The sequence below is a fragment of the Xiphophorus maculatus genome, chromosome 17 (assembly GCF_002775205.1).
Source record: "Xiphophorus maculatus strain JP 163 A chromosome 17, X_maculatus-5.0-male, whole genome shotgun sequence".
Lineage (NCBI taxonomy): Eukaryota > Metazoa > Chordata > Actinopteri > Cyprinodontiformes > Poeciliidae > Xiphophorus > Xiphophorus maculatus.
The window spans coordinates 11934135-11958416 of record NC_036459.1 but is presented as its reverse complement, the minus strand read 5'-3'; the positions used below and the strand labels follow the sequence as shown (position 1 = coordinate 11958416).

The 24282-nt window shown below is 41.7% G+C and overlaps 2 protein-coding genes across 4 annotated transcripts in view; both read right to left on the bottom strand.

Annotated features, from left to right (window-relative positions):
• grm8 (glutamate metabotropic receptor 8) overlaps positions 1-5387 on the bottom strand; it is a 258181-nt gene extending 252794 nt beyond the window's left edge. For both annotated transcript variants that reach the window (XM_023350397.1, XM_005799106.3), the window contains exon 1: positions 4958-5387. The gene's annotated coding sequence lies outside the window, so the exon portion shown is untranslated. The remainder of the gene's footprint in view (positions 1-4957) is intronic.
• Positions 5388-8791: 3404 nt separating this feature from the next.
• Positions 8792-24282, bottom strand: part of znf800 (zinc finger protein 800) — a 28374-nt gene continuing 12883 nt past the window's right edge. For both annotated transcript variants that reach the window (XM_014468779.2, XM_023350435.1), the window contains exons 2-12: positions 23939-24041; positions 22392-22719; positions 20119-20214; positions 18102-18245; positions 15333-15513; positions 15032-15209; positions 14749-14911; positions 14196-14545; positions 12013-13143; positions 9867-9978; positions 8792-8975 (exon numbers count right to left, since the gene is read on the bottom strand). In XM_014468779.2, the coding sequence (XP_014324265.1) occupies positions 9877-9978; positions 12013-13143; positions 14196-14545; positions 14749-14911; positions 15032-15209; positions 15333-15513; positions 18102-18245; positions 20119-20214; positions 22392-22719; positions 23939-23995 (2730 nt within the window). In that variant the 5' untranslated portion in view covers positions 23996-24041 and the 3' untranslated portion in view covers positions 8792-8975; positions 9867-9876. The remainder of the gene's footprint in view (positions 8976-9866; positions 9979-12012; positions 13144-14195; positions 14546-14748; positions 14912-15031; positions 15210-15332; positions 15514-18101; positions 18246-20118; positions 20215-22391; positions 22720-23938; positions 24042-24282) is intronic.

The window sequence follows — 24282 nt, the reverse complement described above, 5'->3', positions numbered from 1 at the left end:
GAGCGACTGTGCATCTGCTGCAGTTAAATAAACATATATTCAGTGTGTGTCCTCCTCCTAGTAAGCTTCAAACTCAACAGGTAAAGTGAATGTTAAAGGGGTTTTTTTTTTTAATTTGACATCAACATCATTAAGTGTTGAAACGCTTTATCGGCTTTCACCCACTGCAGGAAGGTTCCACCTTCACCCCCGGTTGTAATAATGTCATGCTTCCTCCACTGAGCTGCGCAGCAAGCAGCCATATTGTTGCAATAAGTTGGTCGGGGACTGAAAATTGCTTATGACGAACTGGCGGATTTCTACACGGCGTGACTGCTAATGTGCTTTCATTAGCCGAGGCCCCTGGGAATTTATTTTCTCATTTGCCTCCCCTGATCTCAAACCCTTGATTTTCTTTTTTTTTTTTCCTCCTTCTTCTTCTTTTGTGAGTGCAGACAGGGTGAAGAGGCAATTTGTGCAAATTTCTGGGGCCTAAATAAATATTTAAAGATAATTAATCGTTAGCTTGACAGCCAGATTCAAGGAGAAAGGAAAAAAAAAAAAATTCCCTTTCATTTCTTTCGGTGAGCTCCATGGCAACAAATCTAACACTAACACTTTCATTTTTGGCAAGTACGAGTATCCAGTTCGTGTGAATATAGCCGCATAACTTCAGCCTAGTGTGGAGTGTTTTGTTCACACAAACAGCCATACATCGTCTGCTACATTAGCTCCCTAAATATGCAGCACCTTTTCCTCTACACTTCAATAATAATAAGAGCATAAATGCCAGTACTCCAACCAGTCCCAGCTCTTGATCTAGCGAAACAGATTTAGATTCACTAAGGTCCTGGAAAAGACATTTAATAAAACTAAAACTAGAGATACCTCTAAAACCATGCAGGGCTGAAACTGGACACCGCTGATATAAGCCACAAATGGTTTTTTTAAGTCCAAAACTTAAGGAGTTTTTGTAGCAGAAAGGTATTAAACCAAAAGACACCCCTCGACAAACTCCTAAAGTAAAGTTAGTCTCATCTTACTTCAAACTAGACCCGGCATCAGTGGAACAAGCAATCAACTGCAATACCAGGAAGCTTTAAGTGCATAAGTTGCACTATTACTTATCCGTTTTTGCGTTCTAATGGGTTATTTTAAGAAAAATAATCTTACAGCACGGTCTACACGTTCATCTGAAACTGTAGAATATGCAATTTTATCTTTAAATCAGACTGCTGCAGGCTTTCTTTGGAAGTCAAAAATACTGCAGATTAAGCGATTAAAATAAATTAGAGAGACGAAACATTCACCATGTACAGATAGCAGCGCAAGGAGTACCCAAGCAATAATCACCAGATAATGTCACATTGGAAGCTCTGCAGATGTTCTGTCTGAACTGACACAGATGTTATTGCAAATCCATTTAGGCAACAAGTCTTGATTCACAAAATTCAGATATTGGCCCAGGTAACACACATTTTTAAATGTTTGGCAAGATGAGAAACAAACACCAGTTGACATAACCACGGTTACCAAGTCGGATAGCATTAAACACAGGTGTGCTGGTGTTAAAGTAAAGGTCATTACCTCATGGAAGAGCACGGCTTGGTTCATCCTCATGCTTTTCAGTCTTTAGTAGTCAGGCAGCTTGAGTTAAACTCCCCCTTTGACAACTACCCACCTAAATATGAAGGAACAGTGACCTTTTATCTGACAAGCAGAATATAAACAACCATGGCATTGTCCCTTCAAACTGGAGATTATTGCTGAGCCAAGCAGATGTCTGATTTCCTTGAAGAAGCCCAATCCTTGCGGGTCAAGTTCATTATTCCAAATAACCAAATTTCAAGTGCCAGCTATTCCCTAACTGTACACGGAGATCCCGTTCCCATGGCCAACGAAACAACAGGCAGTCCAGCTTGGAAAAGGGGTGAAAAAGTTTCACGCTGAAGGTAGAAAACCATCCTGCAAAATCCAGAGCAAAACAGTAGGGGTGTGCTGCTGAGAGAGTGATGTACACAGCTGTGATCACTCAGCTAGTGATTGATCAGTGACAGGGAAAATACACAGGAGACAGAGAGCGAGAGGGCAGAGCTGATCCAGAGGGACACGAAAACTAAGATAAAAGCCTCCCTTTTGATTCTTTGACAATAAAGCCAGCCAGGCAAACCTGAGAAGTTTTTTTTTTTTTTTTTTGAGAGGCTTTTGTAATGCTGTTCTCTTTCAAAACATAAAATAAAATAAAATCATGAGTTTTTAAGTAAGCACCTCATCTTGAGTTTCCATCTTGCAGAACTGGGCTGCCATAAATCATTTTCTGGCTTGGATTTCTCCCCCCCCCCCCCCCACACCTCTTGCTATTTAAGACAGGCGAGCTTGTACCACCCTGCAGGAGATCCTGCTCCTAATCTTTCACTGCATCTGTTCCTGCTGGATCAGATCCCGCCCTTTTGCTCCCAAAAAACCTCCCCTGTGGTAACACAAGGGCTCTCCTGTACTCAGCTTTTAGAAACAAACTTTAGCGCCCCCTGTGCCCCCCAACCTTGATTTTGTCCACACAAAGCCCCACGAACAGGCTTGGGAGTCTCGGTTGGCATCACGGCTTGACACTTGATGAATATAATTCATTCCTGTCCCAATTAATTCATCAGTTCCTCCCCACTCAAAATGGAAATAGGTCAAAGCCACTTCTACAAGCCAAGCAAGCCAAGCAAGCAAGCCCCCGCTACAGTTAAAGCCCCCAGCATTATATAGGCTAGCCAGCTCTGATTCATCTGCAAACACTATAGTCTACTTACTGCATCATTGTTTATTAAACACTTTCTCCTTGGCGAAGTCACAGAGGGTTTCTTAATGAGGTTTAGTGGCCCCAGTAATTCTGATGTGCAGTATATGTAACTCACATCTGTTTCCGAATCTGTCTAATCAAAGTCCGGCACATCTCAGAAGCAGAGGTTCCTGTCGCAACGTCTTATTTCACAGCGCTTTGCACAATTACTCATAGCCACCGTGGCTTCCCGTACCTTGTCACAAACGTCAACGAAATGCCGTTCGGGATTGGTGGGACCGATTTGAATTCGGCCACCTTTACTGCGACGACCCTAAATAAAACCGGTCTCCAAATGTCCCGCATCATTTTTTTTTTTTTAAACAGTATGAATACCACTCTTTTTCTGAAGGCCTCAAGCGGAAAGAGCATCGCCGCTAACTGACAGGTCAGACGAGGAGAGCGTTAATCAGAGAAGCAGCCAAGTGGCCCAGGGTAGCCGCAGAGATCCGTCAAGATCCACAGCTCATGTGGAAGAATCGGAATTAGAATGCACTCCAGAAATCTCGCCTTCAAGGAAGAATGGAAGGAAAAGAGGAAGCCATAAGGGGGACGCAGCAAACGTGCAGGAGAAGGCGCTTTGGTCAGATGAGACCAAGTTCGAACGTTTCGCCCAAAACTCTACACTGCCTCCCCCCGGTCCTCTGCTGAAGAGAACCGCTATGATGACATGGTGATGATGATTCCAAAGTGATCAGGGTTAATGGGAAGTTTTATGACGCGACGCCCAAAGGCAGAACAATGACCATAAACATACAGCCCAGTGCTGCAGTGGAATGGTTTTGATCAAAGCATATTCATTTGTGCAAACGGTCCAGTCAAGAGTTTCTGGCAACACCTAAACGACGACACGCCATCTTGTGTTGAACTTGCGCATGGAATTCAACCACCTCCCCTGCTCTCTCCCCCCCAAAAATACTCAAGCTTTTAGCTGTAACACGACAATATATGACAAAGTTTAAGGCATTCGTCAGCTGCAGGCATTAGGTAACAAGTTCAAATCTGTTCTGTTTATTCAAGCTGCAACTGCACGCAAATGTCTCCAGAGGGACGCTGAAAAGAAACAGATCTGATCGGGGTGAAGGAACCGGCCTCCAGCCTCATTTACACTCAGTCTCTGAAGATTATCAGTGCCTTGAAGGGTGAAAGAGGTGACATTTGTGTGTTCGCGCTCACATACAACCCACCTGATCTTATGCTAATCATCTTGGGCTCTTACTCCTTCAACCTCAAGATAGCTCTTATGATTCTTCTCAAATGCTGGGGGAGAGCGGAGGGGGTGGGGGGGATGATTTAATCTCTCTTGTGGCTGCCTTGAGGAAGAGGAGGAGGAGGAGGAGGAAGAGGAGGAGTAGGAGGATGATGAGGGTTCCCCTGCTGTGATGTTTAGTGGCTCAAAGATGAAGAGGGTTGAACCCTAAAAAGCCTTCAGTGAGCTCATCACTCTTTTTAATTTACACCCTCGGCTGGTTGTTGGGAGTTCATCCCTCCACCTCCGGCGACTTCATTCTTATATCTGCAATCCTGTGCGAGCCACAGTTTGCCTCCTCCTCTCCCTCCTCCCAGTCTTATCCCTTGCTGCATGCAGCCCCCTCTCCCCCCCCCCCCCCCCCCCCCCCTTTCATCACTGGTTTTGGAGAGAGAATGGGTTTGCTCTTCTCCGAAAGAGATAGCTCTTCTGTCCTCTTCCCCCCATCGTTTCTTCCTCACTCATGGTCAGAGAGTTGTTGGTCAGTGAGTCCCTTTGGAGCACTTTTCTCTTACTCCCTGGAGCCACTTGCTGATCTTTACCTCCATTCCTCTACCTGAGCAGGTCCTGCGTTTTGGACTCTTAAGGGCGTCAAACAGATGTATGAATGAAAAAATATATATACAATCATTTAGAAACACACGTTCATGTCCAATTGCATTTTTTCGCCAACATTTCGCACAGAGAGAGTCGCGCGTCTCGGAGATAAAATGCATATTGAGAGAGTTGGAGATCAAAGTCTAGGCGTGTGCGCTGATTATGCATCCCCAATAGGCTCGATTCCGGGGGTTCTGATTGCAGCCTAATTAGTACCAGTGCAGAGAGAGACAAATGTACTTTGCATTATTTCATATATACCTCCAGTACGACAGTATGCATCAAGTTCAGACATCCATACTCACCCAACAACTGCTGCGCAGCGCATGAGACAATCTGGCATTAAACACCCATCACCGAAGGAATGTGAAGACACCCACGGAGGGAGTATTAAAGGTAAGAAAATCAGAAATTCAGGTTCCACCCACGATGTGGAAGAGGGGAAGCATCCCGCGGGGTCCCTGTCCGCCTTAGGCAACTTCCTTGCGGAGCTCAGCAGTTTCACAGCTCAAATAATATACATATATATTTCAGTCCTGGTGAAGAGAGAGAGAGAGAGAGAAAGATGTCTCCAAAAATCAAAAGATTGATCGCAAGACAATAATAATAATAATAATAATGAAAAAAAGATCCGCAAAAGGGCATGGAGCCGCAGTCGTGACGCAAACTGTAACTATTAACTCCGCACTTGTTTAAGGAGACAATGGAGATAGAGGCTGTCTGCAGAAGCCGATGACCAAGAATGAATCTGAGATACAGAGAGAGACAGAAAGAGAGAGAGAGAGGATGGGGAGAGAGAGAGAGAGAGAGAGAGAGAGAGAGAGAGAGAGAGAGAGAGAGAGAGAGAGAGAAAGGTGGAGGAGGGGGAGACAGAGCAGAGGAATTTATGACACGCGGCACGGATCAATATTGTAGGTAAAACCCACCTGATTAGGGTGATCCGTAAGCTCCCACGCACACTTTGCGCGTGGTCACTTCTCCGTTAAAGTCTGCTTGTGTCTGCTCGTGCGTGCGCGCGCGCAACCACACACACAACCCGCTCAGAGTCCTTAGTGCTCGTGCACGACGCACCAAATCAACGCCTAATTGCGCCACTATCCTCTTGCAGACTCCCTCCTCCACAATCAATTAAGTTTATTACTGATCAATTGGATGCATTTCTGTCCCCTTTTGCTTATTTGAACACATTAATAAGTCATCCAAAAAAAAAAAAAAAAAAAAAAAGCACGGTTAATTGAACGAACTTCCCCAATTTATTTTCCACTGAGCCCATTGATTATCCCCTCCTTCAAAGCAGCTTCCCTTGTAAAAACCAGCGCGCCGCGGCTCTTTGTGGTGAATGGAATTAAACAAATGAACCGCGTCCCATCTGCTGTGTAATAACAATTTGATAAGCTGTGTGTGTGGAGGCAATAGGAACAAGACTGGGGTGTTCCCTCTGACTGACAGCGTTGGGGTGGGGGGTGGGGGGGGGGGGGATGTGAACAACACGTTCAATTTGTCGATCTTACCGCGTTAGAAAAACACAGAGGGGCGGGTCAATGGCACCATCTTGTGGCAAGAGGGGGTAATTACAACGTCAGATAAAACCAGATGGTGATTTTCTTGCCCAAAAATGACCAAAGTGCAAAGATCCAGTGCACCTGCATGAATAAAATAATCATCAAAAGGTGTATTTATTTTTGATTGTTCGGATTTAAAAAGTGATGCCGGCCACATTAAATATTCCTTCTGAACTTGTATATTTCAATTCAAGGGGAAATTGTGTCACAGCAGCCGGAAGCTTCAGTCTCCAGGTAGTGGAGCTACTTTAAGTAGGCCGAGAGCCTGCAAGGTGATGTTGGGTTTAATTTGACCATGACGACAAAAAAATGACACGCAGTGTCAGATACATTCGAGTTTATCAGATTTGACGAAATCCAATAAATTCAGATTATATTCTCAACATTCAGGAGGTTTTTTTTTTTTTTTTTTTTAAATTAAACATTGGCTAAAACTATAGATTTGAAGATGGGAAAGTCTGAGCTATTATAGGGAGAAAAAAAAAATCTTTATGGCTGCATAACTTTTTTTCCATACAGATGAGTCTTGTGAATATGTAAATGTTAGTTTCAATTCAACTAAAGAAATAAATCCTTTTTGCACTTTATTGATTTTATCAAAGTGTAAAAAAGATATTCCTTTTTTGGAATATCTTGATATTCCTCATTAAGATATTCCTTTCTGAGGAATATCATTATCTATGTCATTCACTGCATTCACTAAATTGTATTTATATTTCAAATTGAATTATTAGCTTTAATTAACGTTTTAATGTTATAATTCATTGAAGTGCATTTGCCAATTCTTTTACATTTCTTTTGTGCCCCTCCTCCCCCAGGCCGGTAGGGGGCCCTAATGAGTGGAAGAAATTCAACAATTCATGATTAAAAAAAAATTAAACCGACTAACACAAAACAAACACAAATCGATATAGAAATCCACTCGCGGGCTTTTGAGTAGTACGTTTTTATTTATTAAATAGTGGCTTTTAACATTCTGGTCACATCTGAAAAGGCTTTTCTACTTCTGGTGGTCTCTAGAGGAAAAAGCTCAACATATCACAACATATGATGAACAAAACTTCAGGACAAAAAACAAACACAAAATAAAAACATACATGAACCAAACCCCTCTGAGTCATGTCTTTGTGCTCTCATGTTTTAACAAGCAGTAAAAAATGAAATAAAAACAAAACAAGTGACAAGTGAGCAACTTAAACCTGCTGTAGAATGACACGCCCACGGCTCAAACATGTTAGAAACATCTGGGGGGGGCAAAAAAACAACAACTAGTAAATAAGTACATTATCTATTATAGCTATTATTTATACCATCCGAAATGGATGAGTTAATACACAGTATGTCTGCTGCAGAAGCCTTTGTTGTTACAAAAATAAAGGTTGGTCTTTCTTTGTTTCTGCTTTTTGTTCTATTTCATGGCTTACAGTTTGAACATTAAGACATATCTACATTTGGTCTTCCTCACTTTCCTCTGATCTCGGTCTTCTTCATTCCCTCCAAACTCTTCCCAGTGTCTCAAAGACTACCTCTGCGACCTTCAGCAGTCGCCATCTAACAATCGCAACGGTTGGACTCACAGAAACACATTTTTACAAGCAAACAATGCACAAACTAGTAAAAATAAACATATTACGTTGGTAAAGATTAAAAACGAAGATCAGACAGATCATGTAAAAATGCTCCAGTGTAGAGATTTGTGGAGGGCTTTCAGTCAGGGATGGTTTTGCTTTCTGTAGACCAGCTCTTAGGCACTGAGGATGTAAGGTAACATAACAGCGTGTCTAATAGGGCTGTGGAAGGACATAAGGTCAATATAAAGGCAGTTAGAAAGTAAATTCTTCCAGTTAATGTCTTAAAAAACTACAGCAGTAAGACTGTAACCTGTTGCAAATTTTTACCCTCAGTCTCACTGTAGCTCTGTCTTTCATACATTATTTAAAGTTTCAAACCATCTGAAGAAATAGATTTAACCTTCAGAGTCGCACCAAAGCTCGATCAGACAATTAGGTTTTAGCATAAACAAGAAAGACTGGGTTTTGTTTTATAATGGGGACAATTTGACTGATTTTTTTTTTCTCATTTCTGAATTAAAACAAATTCATATTCAAGGTAAGTTCACCTTGGCTAGTTTTAGTGCTGCCAAGCAGCAGAGAACAACAGCAGATTAACTCATTTGGAAGATAAATGAGGGTTGGAAATTTACATCTTTCACACTTCCCAAAAAACTCAGACTTTAAACGAGGAACTGATTTGAGATGCCAGTGGAATACCCTTCAACGAGGCATAGTTCAGCTGAGGAAGATTAAGTTATAATATTCTTCATTTTTAAAGAATTCAAAAAATATCTTTCATATGTAACCGGGCTGAGCCCAGAAATCCAGTTTCTGATTTCCTCGTTCTCACTCATTCACAACTTGCTAAATGCAGGATAATATAAGCAAAGCAGTAAATATCTGTAGTCTGCATATAGCTCCATATTTACATGAGTAAATACAGATATGTATATGTACAGCAGATTGGAGTCTTTGTGTAGATAGCAGCAGGCTGTCTGGCTTCGTTATGAAACTACATATTGTCAGTTTACAACAGTTTTTTTTTTTTTTTTTTGGTTCATATTCAGCTATTCTCTTCTGTAAGGCCCTGCTTAGTTTCTTCCTTCATGTTTCCAGGTCTTCCTTGTACTTCCTCTAGTAGTCTCCAGTTAAATGTTTTGATTTGCTGTGTAATTGTTTGTGGCTTTCTGCTCTTCGTTTGTGGCGATCTGCAAGTCGAAATGAGAGAAGGACAAAAACAACAAACAGTGAAATCATCAGCACAAGTTAAAGTTGAACCGAAGTTAGAGCACTTCACCCCTTAAACCTTTTTATGCTTCTTTGCAATATAACCAAAAATGTCAATGTAATTTAGTAAATCGTGATTCTTAAATGTTCAAATGAAAATCTGAGGTTTTCTAATTGGATTTAGCTCTGGGTTTTGACTAGGTCAGTCTAAGACATGAATACTCATAGATCTAAACAAGAAATTCCCTAATTTCCCAGGATTTTGACATAATCAGCATCCACAGCCAATGTTGCTCGTATTTATTTTAAAGACCTGTTTTTCTTTAATCTTTTATCAGTATTAAGTAGAATCCAAATGAGTCCTTCACTTTCATGCACTACTTTGTGTGGATCTATTTAATAAAATCCCAATAAAAAAAGGAAGATTGTAGTTTGAATGTCATAAAAATAGTAACTTCTAATTTATTTATTTATAAAACTATAGATTTAAAAGCCTGAACAGAAACGTGTCGCCGTTTTTAGTGAGCAGAGAGAGGCAGTGTGATACACAAATAGGTAAATAAAGAATGGAGGAAACAGCTGGTCAGTGTGCTGATTAATGGCTTCGTCTCTCTACCAGAAGGAGTCGTCTTCTGCACAGACAGAACCAAAGCTTACTTTTGCCACACACAAGACTCGTGGTAAGCAACATCTTAAAAGGGCAGACTTTTAAGAATGTGCTGAGGTACGCAGCATTTCAGCCTTACTTAGTGGTTTCTGGTTGCACACACACTGTGAGGGGAGGAGGGAAAAACAAAGACAAGGAGGAAACCGGAGGACGGGACGGGAATGAAGAAGAGTCGGTGTGATAAAGGTGAGTGCTGTATTCTTACACTGCGCGTTTCACCAGAGCAGAGATTTGGAGCGGGTGCTGACTCCTTTCCTCCTGCTCACTGCTCCCACCGTAGCGTTTCGATGGCTCCGCTTGTGAGACTCCAGGTACAGCTAGATTTAAAAGGTAGAGAAAAAAAGAATTGAAGAGGAAGCAAAAATAGAATAAAGTTTATACTTATGGTGCGTTCACACCAAACGCGTCCGACGCTTCCGAGTTCGACACGTGTGCACTTTGAATGCAGACGCTTGACACTTTGCTCTACACAGCGTTTTGCACGTCAGGCGACTCTCATTCAAAGTCTATGTGGAAGCACGTTGAGGGCGCGCCACACACGTCTACGTTGCTCTAGCCGTTGTTTTCCGCTGGCCTACTTTTCGGACGTGTTGGGTGCGTTGGACACTCTTGGAGCGTCAAGCGCTCGAAATCGCGCCACGTTAGATGCGTGAAGCGCGTCACGACGGGCCCTCGATGCGCCACCACATAGGCTTTGAATGTAAACCAGCCGAGCCTGATGCTCACCATTACAGAGATGTAACCGTTAAGATCAGTTTTTATCCCATCATTGGCAGATTGTTGGAACCAATAAATGCCATGTTTACATAATTTGGGGGATTTTGTAGTCAGCACAAAAGTTTTAAGACTGGTGGCAACCTTGTTTTTCCACCAAGTTTCCTGCCTCAGTGTTTTAACATTTCTTCTTTTTTTTTTTTTTTTAATCAGACCAGTGGCGGTTTTTACATGAATGGCGCCTTCTGCTGGCCAAACAGCCAATTAAATTTATATAAAATGGGGTACAATGCAGTTCTGTCCTCCAAAATAAATAAGCTGGTCTCTCTATTCTCAGCAGCAGATAGGGGACACCTACTCAACACACAGGGATGAAAAGCCCCATTGAATGCACATTCATAAAAGCAATAGAAAAGCAGACTAGGGCACATCTGATGGATAAGTTGCATTTTTTTCCAAAGTTTGAATCTTGGCTTTTCTTTTCCTAAGACTTGCAGTATACGAGCCAAATCCTGACTGGTGAGGAGCCCTTCTTGCTTTTTTTTAGGAGGACCTTTTCAGTCCACTAACATTTTTGAGAGCTGAGGACATGTTGCGGTTAAATGGGGTTAAAAAGCACAAAGCTAAAACTTTTACATTTTGATCCTTAAAGCAGTTTATCACTGCTGTCTTATGTCTTATGGCATAATGTTCCATCATGCTGAAAAAAAAAAACATTGCTCATCACAGTGTTGCTTCTGGTTTGTTGGGCAAATTGGCCCCGGTAGGATTTCTGGCTCCATTCTTTATTTGGGGGAGTGTTTTAGGCAAATTGAGGCAAAGCAACTCATGTCATTCCAGCACATGAGGGACCTCTGCATGCGAAGCGTCCGCCTTTTCTCTTCAACACAATTCTTTTTGCAAAAGTCCTTGGAGATACTATCTCCATACTATCAGTCAAATGCTGGTACTTCCAGCATGACAGGAGTTGGTTTTCATTGGAGTTGAGGCTTTTTGCTGCCCTTGCTGACACCAGATGCAGCGATTGTGCGTAGAAACACTTGCCTGTACCTGCTGCCATTCCTGAGTAAGAGTTGCACTTAGTGCGAAGGGAGCCCTGGCACTTGCTTGAATTTCTTGGGTACTCCACAAGTTTCTTTTTAGCTTTTGAATTTCTTCTTTAAAATATTTAATGAGTCAATAAATCAGTCCCTCTAGGATGCTGCAAATGTTGCGATCGCAACTATTGATGCAAATTCACTCACCGCTTGAAAATTTTGCACGAATGTACATTTTCACGAATTATCACAACTTTTTGTAAGACCATGCTACGGTAAAAAAAAAAGTGCAACTCTGATGGCAACATTTTGAAAAGAAGTGTCACAAAGTTAGTAGTTTTATGCCGCAACAGTCACAAAAAAACATTAACATCCTGGAGGGACTGATAAATGTTTTATTTAGGTGCAATCGCAAAAGACATAAAAATGTGTCACTTTTGTCACTTTTTGATGAAAAAAATTGTTAAACTATTGTGCTCTAATATTTTTATTAGAATTAGATTCAGCAGAAAAAAATCAAAAATAAAACTGTAGTCAAGTTTGTGAAAACAGAAGATTTCCTCTTTAGAACCAATTCGTTTGGCTAATTAAAATCCGTACCTTCTTAGCAAACGCCCGCCCACACTGGTCACAAGCATGAAGAGAGAAATTCTTCGTCACTTTGACCTCAGTGGATGACGTCACGGGGCTGCTCTCTGATTGGACGTCGTGTCGCCGGGTGTGCGGGGCTTGGTTACTGGATGAGGTTGAGGAGGGGGCATTGCGAGAGAGCGAGTGTTTCTCACTGCGCCGGGTCAGAGGGGGGCTGATGGGGCGGGACTGGTGAGCCGTCTGCTGTCTCTCCTGCTTGCGGGTGACGGGCGGGGAGGGAGTCGAGACCGGAGATGAAAGCTCCTGCTGCTTCCTGGTGATGGGGGCGGGAGGCGGGGCGGAGGCTGAAGTGGCGGTCGAGGCAGACGTGGAGGCTTCTTGTTTGCGGGTGATTGGGGGTGATGGAGAAGAAGAGGAGGAGGAAGACGATGACGAAATGTGACGCCCGTTCATCTCCTCCTTGACGCTGCTGCCTGTCCTCTTGGTACTGTTCAGGACCACCTCTGCCAGCCTCTTCACCGCCCTGCTCTCCAGTTTGGGCATGATCTTTGCCAGGTATTGCGACGACTTCTTGTGGACGACCGTCACGTGGCGCAGGACGTCACGTTTGCGGCGTGACTCGTAGCGACACAGAGGGCAGCGGTAGAACTTGATGAAGATGTCGTTGCCGTCTGTGTGCAGTTCAATGTGCTTCGTTAAGTTCTGACGTGAGCTGAACTGTCGTTTGCACAGCTTGCAGAAGAGCTGCTTGAAGTCAAAGCCGACTGACAACTTGCTTAATTTGGCTGCCATGTTTGTGCATGTGTTCCCTCCACGGGACGAGGATGAAGATGTGGATGAAGGTACCTTCGGACTGGATGGGGCTTCCTCCTCTTTCACCTTCAGAACAGCTTGTGGAACACCTTTAGATGTCCCGTTGTTGTTAGAGAGAGATGGAGCAGGGCTGCTGTCAATGTCATCATCTTCGTCTGATGGCTCCACTGCTTCCTGCTTCACTCTTACATTGTTGCTAAGGCTAACATTAGTGCTGCCCGTGCTAGGGGTGTTTACAGCAGGAGCAGGTGATGGTGTGCCACCAGACTTGTTACTTTTAACACTGTAGATCTTGTGCACGATGCGCATGTGTCTCTTTAACATAAGCTAAAAAAAGAACAAAGTGTTTTTTAGAACACGCCAACAGAAAATCTCACCCAACACATTTTACATTACAACCACAAACCTGGTTACGTGTTTCCCTTTTCATGCGATAGAGTCAAATCCTTTTAAAAATGATGCTTTTCGTGCAATCTGACTGAGCTTGGGGTATTTCAAAAAGCAGAATCTTCAAAGTCTTAGTCTATAGATATGCAGATACAGATATCGGTCCAAAATCAGCCAAAAAATTTGTATCGGATTATACCGGCCTGCATCTAAAACAGGGGTGCGCAACTCCAGGCTTCGAGGGCCAGTCTCCTGCAACTTTTAGATGCATCTCTACTTCAACACACCTGAGTCAAATAATGAGGCCATTAGCAGGACTCTGGAGAACCTGACTTCACTTAGGAGGTGATTCAGCTGTTGGACTCAAGTGTGTTGGACCAGGGAGACGTCTAAGAGTTGCAGGACACCGGCCCTCGAGGACCAGGATTTCCCACCGCTGGTCTAAAATTTCTGATATAGGCATACGGATGAAAACACTCCACTCCCGTATTTAGTCCGACCCAGAATTTAGTCCATCCCTATCATTTCTATTAAGCAGTACTTGTATCTCACACAGATCTACTGGTTAATAATAAATTATAAATAAATCTCATATCTATTGTTGCTGATATCTTATTGGGTCAATATTGGTGTTGGCCAATAGTGAAAGCTGCAATATCGGTACCTCATCAGAAGTGAAAAAGTTGCATTAGGACACCTCTGGTTCTACATGTCAATCGCTTTGACACAGTGTGTTCAAAGCAATTACATGGCACATGTTTTTAGTTTGATATATATTTTGAAAACCATTGACCATTTTCATTCCACCTTTCAATATCCTACTTTGCACTGGGACACCACACAATATTCATATAACATGCATGATTTGTGGTTGTAATGTCACAAAAAAGGTTCAAGGAATGTGAATATTATTAGAAGGCACTGGAAATGCTTTCATAACCAAAGCACATTTGATAATCAGTGAAAACCAGTGATAGAGCCAATCCACCAACCTGGGAGCTGTAGTTCCTCTTGCACAGGGTGCATCGACATGAGGCCGAGTTCGTCTGCTTACTCTGAGGCTTCCCTTGGGCTTGGTTTGAGGTGGATGTTTTAGAGTTCACAGGAGTGGTCTTGGAGCTGTGGGCACGTGTTGGGGAGGAATTGCTGCTCTTCTTGGGTGGTGTGACTTCCAGTGAGAAGGGCTGGCCTGGCCTTGACGCGATGTTTGGTGTGATGGTGTCCCTCCGTAGACCCCGGTGCACCTCGTCAAAGTGCCGCCGCACGTTGGCTTTGGTGGCGAAGGTTTTCAGGCACACTGGGCAGGACTTTCCAGTTGGTGTACTGAGAGTCCTTGGTCGGCCTTCAACAACACAGAGATACATATCTATTCAGACTGATCATTTATTTTTTTCAAACAAAAACCACAGTTTATCTAGAAACTGTATCTCTTCAGCTAAAGACCTGAAACTGGACACGAAAATATGTTTTTTTCTAATATCATGAGCTAGTTCTTTGAACTGATATGTTTCAGAACTCATTTCTATTCACTGTATAATTCCCTACCTTTCACCATGGAGAGCAGGCTTGTAGGAACTGTGCGCGTCTCCGTGAACTTTCGGAGCTCCTCGAGTTTAGTTTGGTGCATTTTGCGGCAGTGACGCCTGATACTCCGACGGGAGTTAAAGTCTTGGCCACAGAGACAACAGGAAATGGTCACATCTTCAACCTGGATGGTCAGAAAAAGTAAAAACATATTTTGTACCAAAAGCAAGACAGACCTTGTAAAAAAGTTTTTTAAAAAAAAGACTTACAAAGAGAGTCATTGAACAACTAATTTACAACCTACCCCACTGGTGGAGCCCTCGTCTTCAGGCTTTGGATGTTCCTCTTTCGCCTCATCGTCAGCCTCCCATGTCTTCGGTCCTGGACTGCCGTGGCTCTCAGGTGCATTTGGCTGACTGACTGGATTGTTTTCCACACCCTCCATGGTCTCTCCTTCCCAAGCAACAGGACTCTCTCTGGCACTGTGGTGAACAACAAAAACAAATGAGTGACCTAAGTCAATAAAATACATTCTGTTTGTGAATTTAAATGCAACGGGTTTGTACCATAAATACGTGTTTGTCCCTTGTTTTAATAAAACGTACCTGGTTGTGTGTGATGGAAATCTCGCCAGCTCCTCGTCTGTGGTGAGGTACTGGAACACCGCCTTGTTGGTGGTCTGAATGGGCTCTAATCGGACCACGTAGTCGGGCCGGTCAGCTCTAGGATATATAGCATCCAGTAAATCCTTCATGGCTACACTCTGTCGGTCATCACCAGAAGAGCCTGTCAGAGAAGATCATCATCCATTACTTCAAACAGAGTTCAGGGGTAGGTTTGTTACAACATAATGCCATTAAATACACACACAAACCTAGTGTATTAAAATAGGCATTTGTTTTTCAGTTGTGGTTATTTAATGTATGATTGTGAAAGCTGGGGTCAGAACTCCACTGTGAACAGTAAAAGATGAAGTAAGGTGTTGAGAGAATTCTCTGAACGAGAACAGCGTTAGAATTTCACTGTAACTTTTTACAATACATTAGAAACGCAAGTCAACATATAAAACAGGGCAACAGCCGTTGTCTTGTTTTATTTCTTTTGTCAACAATGATTGCAAACTTCAATAATCAGAATTCTGAGGTGAGTGAATCTTACAACAGGACAACTGACGGCCATGCTCTCCACAAACTTTACACGTGCTTAAGAGCGGCAAGAACAAAGCTAATGTCAAAAAGAAATCCATAACCATGCAGGGAACACGGTAAACAAGCGACAAAATGCCCTCAGGTTAGATAAAACAAATGCTGAACCTTTTAGATGCCATACAAAACGCTGCATGGCAACAAACCAACACTGCACATGACCACTGTGACATACAGTGGTGAAAGAACCAAGCTTTTGCCACCATGCCACCCGCTTCCCTACGGCTTCCCTGGTGTAGGGAAGCAGCAAAGCTCCACAAAGTTAACAGGAAGAAGGATGATGATTTGAACCGGATTTTTTTGTTGTTTTTTTTGTGCATCCCTACAGCAACACGCAGTCAGGATAATTAAAAAGAAACCCTCCAGTCAAAGCTACTATGGAATGGTTAAGATAAATGCATATTCATGTTTCTCCCATATATAACACTGTGTTTCAATATATAAAATTCTGTGTGACGTTTGAAAAATTCAAGGGGTATGAATAATTTGGCATACCACTGAATCCATTTAACAGACAAAAATAAAGAAACTGAAACAGCAGCCATTCATTTCAAATCTCTGAGCTCATACATCGGAATCAGATGAAAGCTTTAAACTCAAAATAGACAACATAGTAAGTCCTGCCTTCAACTTTCTGTTTAATGACTAAATTATGGTAAAAAGGGAGAAACAAGCATTAAATATTGATACTGTTAATGTGACTGTCAGAAGCAACAAAAAAAAACAGGTTCCCTTGTTGCTCAATCCGTTTGGTAAATATTTTTAATCATGGAGCGATTTCCTTCTCTATAGCACATATAATCATTTTGCCATTAAGCAACATTAGTGTGAAAAATTCTCAACTAGAAACGAAGAGGCAGAAGACTCCTCTGTTCAGACTGTTGGGGTGCAATGCGACAGGTAAGACAAATCGAGTGTTTCGGGAAAACAAAACTTTGCCGCAACCAGAAACGATCAATGCTCAGAATATCAAAGATTAGCAATTAGTTCATTTAATAATACAGTACACATCCAACCCAAAGCTATAACCTCTTTATTGAGGAAAACCAAGCTACTTGTGCAGAGGAAACATCATTACAACCCCAGGCAGATGATGATAGCATTAGGATGGAAAAGGTTCATACAGCTGTAATTGGTAAGGTGGAGAAAACTGAGCAAAATATATCGACTTCCTTTGTTAGGATTGCTATCCCTTCTAGGAGGGGAGAGCTACAGAAATGATATCAAGAGTTTTACAGACTTCTTCATCCCCTGGAGTTAAGAGTGGAAACACAGAAACACACTGCAGCTAATTAGAATTTGAAAAAGCTCAAACACTGACAAATTATAGTCTCTCTGATGGAGGGAAGGCTGGCCTTTGTGTAATAAACATTCAAAGGAGAGAAGATTCTACTGTGCGCCTATGCTTCTATATGAAAGTGCAAGGACAGGAATCATAATTAGGAGACAGATGGCATGAAAGCGAGTGAGGGATCCTTGGAGTGACAGAATACTGAAGTAAAATGTGAAGAAGTCCAAGGAGACTGTGAAGGCAGAGAGTGTTTGTACAAACTTCAGAGTTCACAATGACTTAGATGAAATCAAGACAAATCTAGCTGATCTGTGGGATGCGTTCAGATGTTTACTTCATCTTTAGCAAGCACAAATTAATCTATGTAACCATCACTTGTTCTCTCTGTTGATTTTCACAACAAGAGAGGCCATTTAGGCTTTTTGACGTCTTATGCTTTTACTTTAGGGTTTTGAAAGTGGATCAAGAATGATTTGCATGAGCCCTTTGCTTCAGTGGATATCTGCATGTTTACAGTCCCTTACAAATTACATATGCCATCAACTTGACCACATTTATCGATAATAAATGTAGTCGATAATTAATACATAAATATGCTTTGATTAAAACCTTTGTAGCTCCATCTCCAACTTTTAATATGATTTAACTCTGCAGAAAGATCAGGGATCAAGTTGTGGGGAATTTGTAAGCAGAGTCTCTTGGTCTCCATGATTCTGTTTGCTAGCGTTCTCTAACAAACATGGATTTATAATGGCATGAAATGACAGACATCCGCGGTTACAGTTATGCACTACTTTGAGTTGGTTTGTCAGTCGAGATTTCTTGTAAATTCGCAAAACTTCACAGGGTTTTGGTATTGTATGTGTTGCATTACTCACCATCAGATTCAGGCAGCCGTGACAAGCAGTAGTACTCTTTGTGCGTGATGAGGTTCGGGAGGCCTCTGAACAGACTGCGACACAGTTTACACTCAAAGATGGTGTCTACCTCCCTCAGTAGCATACTTCTGAGCTGGTTGGTGCCTGCAAGTTAAAAAAAAAAAAAACAGTGAGCAGATGGATCTTTCTGTACCTCATTATCCATTTTAATGCGATGTTCCAGGAGAAAATGGCAAGTCCGCCTGGAACTTTGTTCAAAAAGGTCTGCAATAACGTTTTTTGGCATTTCACATATTTTGAAAGGAGATTGGTAGTGATTAAGTCTTTTTTTTTTTTTTTCAAACTGATGATTTGAACTTTAACAAAAGAGAATTGGGGTGCAACAAAATAGCGGTTGTGATTGTTTGGATTGTGGTTTAATTTTTTTCCCTTCTTTTACTTCATGAAAAAAAGATTTCATAACTTCTGTTGACTGGTTTGCTTTGCTAAACCTAATTGGTCAAGTAATAAATATTAGGGGTATTTTTGTCCCATCTGTGGAATTTTTTTCAAAGGAAAAAAAGAAATCAAACCATCCGGATTCTAATCAATCTTTCTTCTCTTTTCCCTGGTTTCTTTTGTTTTAAAGTGTTTAATTTCCATAAAAAGAGCCCCTTTCCACTTTTTATGTCATTGCCATCGGCTTTCTGATTAAAGTGGTTTGTAATCAATTCAGATTGAACTTGAGTTCTCGTAGCAGTTTTAGAGAGCACATTTTACAGTAGAAGGAGTGCAAATTCTGTATTCTGCAGAATATTTCCATCAGGCTGTGCAATTACATGTTTAAACACAGACACAGACAAATCCAGGAATTATAGTCGAATCAAAAACAGCAACACCAAAGGACAAACAGTGTTTCTTTTAACCAGCAACTGAACTTCACTTCTTCAGAGGTTGCCGAGTAGCAGCCTGTCTGGATAATTCAGCAGCACAGGATAAAACACTGGCTATCTGGTTTCTATTGTCCTTTTAAAGCCATGGTTCTGTAATTTTGATAAAAAATGATTTTTCTGCTGCTAGCTGGCGTTCACACATGTGTAAACCTCCTCAGGTTCCATTTTCAATCACAAATGTTAAGGTTAAATGTGATTTGGGACAGAGGTAAAATGGCCTAGGTGACATCTGCACAACGCAGGTTTAGAGGCAACACAGACGAGGTTAAATAACGATTGCAACTATTGAAGATGTGCAGCCAGGTAATCGGTAGAAACAAGAACTGCACCCTGAGATTGGCAAGTGACTGGAGTCGGACGATTTTTAGCTTAAACAGAAGTCTTCAGAGTTGATGCTGTTACCAAAACCCAAACTTGTGTTCTTTTCTAAAGTGGGAACTTTCACCCTGTGTTTGTTATGGAGTGAAACTAATGGCAGCCTGTTGGCATTTCAGTTCATTCTCTATAGAGAACACATAAAAAAACTGCACTGTTTAAAGAGCTCGCTGTGCTAACCACACGCAATATATTTTTTATATTTGTTTTTGTATTACTGCTACGATAAACATGGCAAATTATATGCTTTGAATATAAATGATGAGACTAATAAAGTAGAAGGTTAAAGAAATATTGGTCGTTTAATCCTGGAAAAAAGTTAAAATTAAAAGTCTGAATCTGCTAAAATAATAATGCTGTTCAAAGAATTACAAAAGTCAAATATATTAAATTGGGCTAAAACTTCAGAACAGTGCAACTCTAAAAAATATACAGTTAATAATAGATTTTAGATACACTTCTAATCTTTTAAGAATTAATATTTAATCAAATGCTTAAAAAGAATGAATACAAAATAATCCAGAAAGAACACTAACTGTGTCCTCCTTTTGTTTAAATCCAGCTCTTCATAATGAGGGTTTTAATCACAACGCATCACTGAACAACCCAATGAAAAAAACAGGACACACACATTAAAAATAATGATAAGGAGCTAGAGCAGAGAGGTAGAGAAAAGGAGGAGGAAACAACAAGAAAACAGAGATGCATACCGGATCGGAAGCATTCAATTATCTGCTGAATCCCAGACTTGGAGGTCTGCAGAGGCTGTTGGAGCAGAGGGGGATCGCCAGGCTCAACACACAAACCTAGACAGAGAGAAAGACACAGCATTATATCAAAGTCAGCTCCTAATTGTATAAGAGTATGGCCGTCTTAGAGAACTATAGCATCGCAAGAGAAGAGGTCTGCGCAGCGGCTATGAACGAGGTAAATTACTGTGTGCTGAAAAGAGCCCACACAATGAGATCTGTACAGGACAGTGACTCATTCTGACCTTATTACCTTCTATCACACTAACACCACACATGCTCTTAAAGGAAAGAGAGGCAAAGGCAAAGTTAAAGGAGGACATCTTTCTTCAAAGTAAAATCTGCATTCTTACAGAAGAACAAATGCAATGCACGAGAAAAATGAAGTTAACGGCTTTGAGTTGGGCTAATGAAGAACACAGCGAGGACTTGATCTGTCCTTTTGGTTCAACACAGACCAGAGCATCTTATTGTCACCTAATCTGACGAAATCAGAGACGCATCCCACAGGACATGTCCTCATTCACTGGTGACCTGAATCACAACAGAGTTAAGGGTCAAGTAGGACGCAGAAATCCTGAAGAAGAATCTTTTTTTTTTTTTTTTATTTACTGACATGCTTTGTTTCAAATGTTGAAATCTGAAAGGAAACCAAAGGTAATTGTTGTGATGCTATTTTTACATAAAAGTCTAATTTTCACTGTCGAGGTTTTGAAACATATAATACAAAATAAAGGAGAGCAACTCCAACATCATACGACAACCTGCTAAAGTTGCACTGAGAAACCAATTGGTTACTAGTATCAGTGGATGTTCAGGTTGATCGGTCCTGACTAGCAACTGGCTGGTTGGCAACTCTAATGTCTGATCTTTTTCTGAATAGTAAAAGCACCGTTTCCAAGCACTTAGTTGGAAAGTTAGTGTTGTCAGTTGCAACAACACTCTTGTCAAAGTTGTTACTGAATCAAGACAGTGCTAGCATTTTATCTATGCTGAATGATAATGAAAGGAAGTGAGACTTAAGGCAGACAACAGGGAGGTTGAAGAGCTCAGCAATAGTGCTCAGTTTGTCCCTCTGAGCATTCAACCTGTCTGTGAGACTCGTGTTTGTGGTTCAACCCTCCCTAATCAATAATCAGGAATATTAAAACATCTTAAAAAGCCTTTGTTTCCAAATAACATTAAAAAGGTGTATTATAGTATCTGTTCTCTCATACATGTGTCATGATGTCGCCAATGCACCCAACAGAAATAACTGATGACAATTAACGTTAGGCTAGAAAATACCATTTTTAAGTTGGTTTTATATCTGCTCATAGTATAGTTCAATATCAGCAGATCAAATCAGACGGATTTGACCAGGAGATGCTCCTCGTTAGCAGATAAATGGTAATGCAGTTAATATTTAAAAGCTTGTCACACCGGCTTTTACATGTGAATGACTGCAGACAAACGTATGCAACAATAGGTGTGTGACGCAGGTTAAAACTGTGTCAGCCTGGGTCAGTCGGCCCCTCCCTCATGGCCATCAACTTGATCAGAGTTGGATGCAGTTCATTCATGAGCCCTGAGTGGAAAAGCAGCATGGACTCGATCCATTTCACAGTCGGGTCAGCTGATTTGATGAGGTACAAGTGAAAGACGGTGAGGAAAAGCTGTGGACGCAGTGACAAGTCCCCTAAGGCATCGACTAGAAAGGTTGGAAACATGAATGAGAACGGTGGGAAAAGGATTAGCTTAACAAAATGGGTGACAGAGAGCATTGTCTTCCCCACCATCCCCCCTCATCTCTACTTCTAAACTGCTTTAATCCCAGCAGCACTGGTCACTGAACCCGCATAACCCCCTGGTGGGGGTCAAAGATCAGTCCTGTTTACAGTGAGTGCTCAAAGAATTACACCAAAAAACGACTAGCATCCGTTCAAACTCTAAATATGACTGGAGTTTGATTCAACAGGGTGCAAACCCTGGCAGGACGAATTCCACTGCAAACAAAACTGTCTTAAATGTTTGGATAACCCGGGCCAACTTCTCATGCACGTCGTGGCACTCGGAGCCAAAAACAGCTCCTCTACAAAGCAGTCAATTTCTCAGTGAGAACAAATCATTCAGCTTTATTTTGAGCAGCTACATTCGGTGCCCTGGCAGTGAAGCTACACAGGGGGTTGACGGACAGTCTTAGCCTGGAGGTGAATGAATCAAAGCGGCGAGACGTGTAGAATCAAAAGAAGAACCTGTGTTATGGCCGTCGTTATTGGCCGTGGTAGGCTGACCCTGCTCCTCGGTCTGGCAGCTCTGGTCCCTGGTCTCTGTGCTGGTGCTCCTGTGGGGTTCGGGCAGCAGAGGGGGAATGGGCTTCCACAGAGACTTGGCCTGCGTCTGGGCAGAGGTGTCGCTCTTTTCCTGGGACTCCAACGGAGCTTCCTTGTGCTCGCAGTTTTCCGACAAGCTTCCAGCGGGAGAAGAATTTTGAATAAGGATTTGATCTCCTCCCTTGGACTGCCCTTGTGGTGGATGCTGAGTGTCCACGTTAAGTTCCTCCATCTCTGTCTGACCACCACCCTGAGAAAAACCAGACCAGAAATTAAGAAAAAAATATATATGTACAAAAAAAGAAATCAACTGAAATCGCTATAATCAAAGTTATCATTCAAAGGATGTGAGGGATTGCTTGAAATCTAATATAACAGGGACTTGCGCATCTAAAGAAGGCCTTTTTGGTACACAAAATAGCAAAAACAAAGTCAGATTAAATGGAGATCGATGGTGGAAAGCAGTTTTTCAGCTTTCAAAAGTACCTCAGCAGTATTATGCTGTCATAAACATGTTGGGAGAAGTTAGACAAAAACAACGGGTAAGAATACTTTCAACAAGGCACAGTAAGAGTACTTTTGATTTGAACAAAGGCTTATAAAGGCATTTAAACATTTTCCATTTAAAAAATGAATATTTTGATGCTTGTACAGCCAGGTCTGAAATTGGCTTCTGACTTGGCTGTGTGATAAAAGGCTGACTGCTCTTTTGGTGTCCGGGTTCATTAAGATCAGTTCTACCACAAATTCTAGAAAGCTTACACTTTTCACTTTTTATTCCATTAGAAAACAGAATAAGCAATAGCGAATGTATCATTATTAAATATACAACTTGTCTTTCCGAGCTTGGAAAATGCTAAAAGCCAGCCTTGTAATTTTTTTCAAACTCCTAGGATCTTCACCAGGTACACAAATGTACATTGTCGGTAACAAATATGGGCTCAGAACACTTGGATGTGGATGGCATCCATGTGTATGGCCATCGAGTCAGCTGAACAGATGGACTATTTGTGAAGGACCATTATCTTCAGAATACACAGCCACCCTTGAGCTGATAAGTGACTCCACTCCGGATTTTAGATTTAATGTGCTGTTGTGTCTGTAAACCAGACCTTCCTCCTCTTCCACTCCTTAATCTTTTTTTTTCTTTCCCACAAACCAATTTATTCTCATTTTCTCTGTCTGTGTCTGTCTAGCTAACCGTGTGTCCCTGCTGCCCTTGGAAATGGATAAATGAGTTCACATTAGGCACATTACAATACATCAGCACAAGACGGTGTACCGCTTGGCCACTGGGTCACTCCGTACATTCAAACACACGTGCTTGCATGAGGTGGCAGGACACATCATTTCAGCCAAGTCAGCTATGAACACCCGTCAAAAAACATTTATCACAACTATTCAAGAAAATCTAAGTGGGAAAAGAGGAGTGAGTGTTATTGTTTTTTGTTGGGTTTTTTTTGCAGTACCTGTCTGCGGAGACAATGAGCAGTCTTCCTCCCAGGTGATTTCTGGGCCTTCGCCATGCTCCCAAGACTGGCCTGGTGTACCACAGGTTCACTACCAGCTTACCTGTAACCATGCAACAACAGAAAGCTAATGAATTAGACACCACTCCAGCTGGGCGTGTGACTAAAGTTAAAAATGGCTGTTGGTGACTTAAGCTGAGGCAAAATGGATAACAAAACGTGAGAACCTAGGTTTGTAATCTTTGTTTTTAATCAAATTTGGAATCTTTAGCAAATTCATGACACAGGAACACTACTAACATAAATGCATACATATCAATTCTTTAAAAACAAGCTAATTTAAC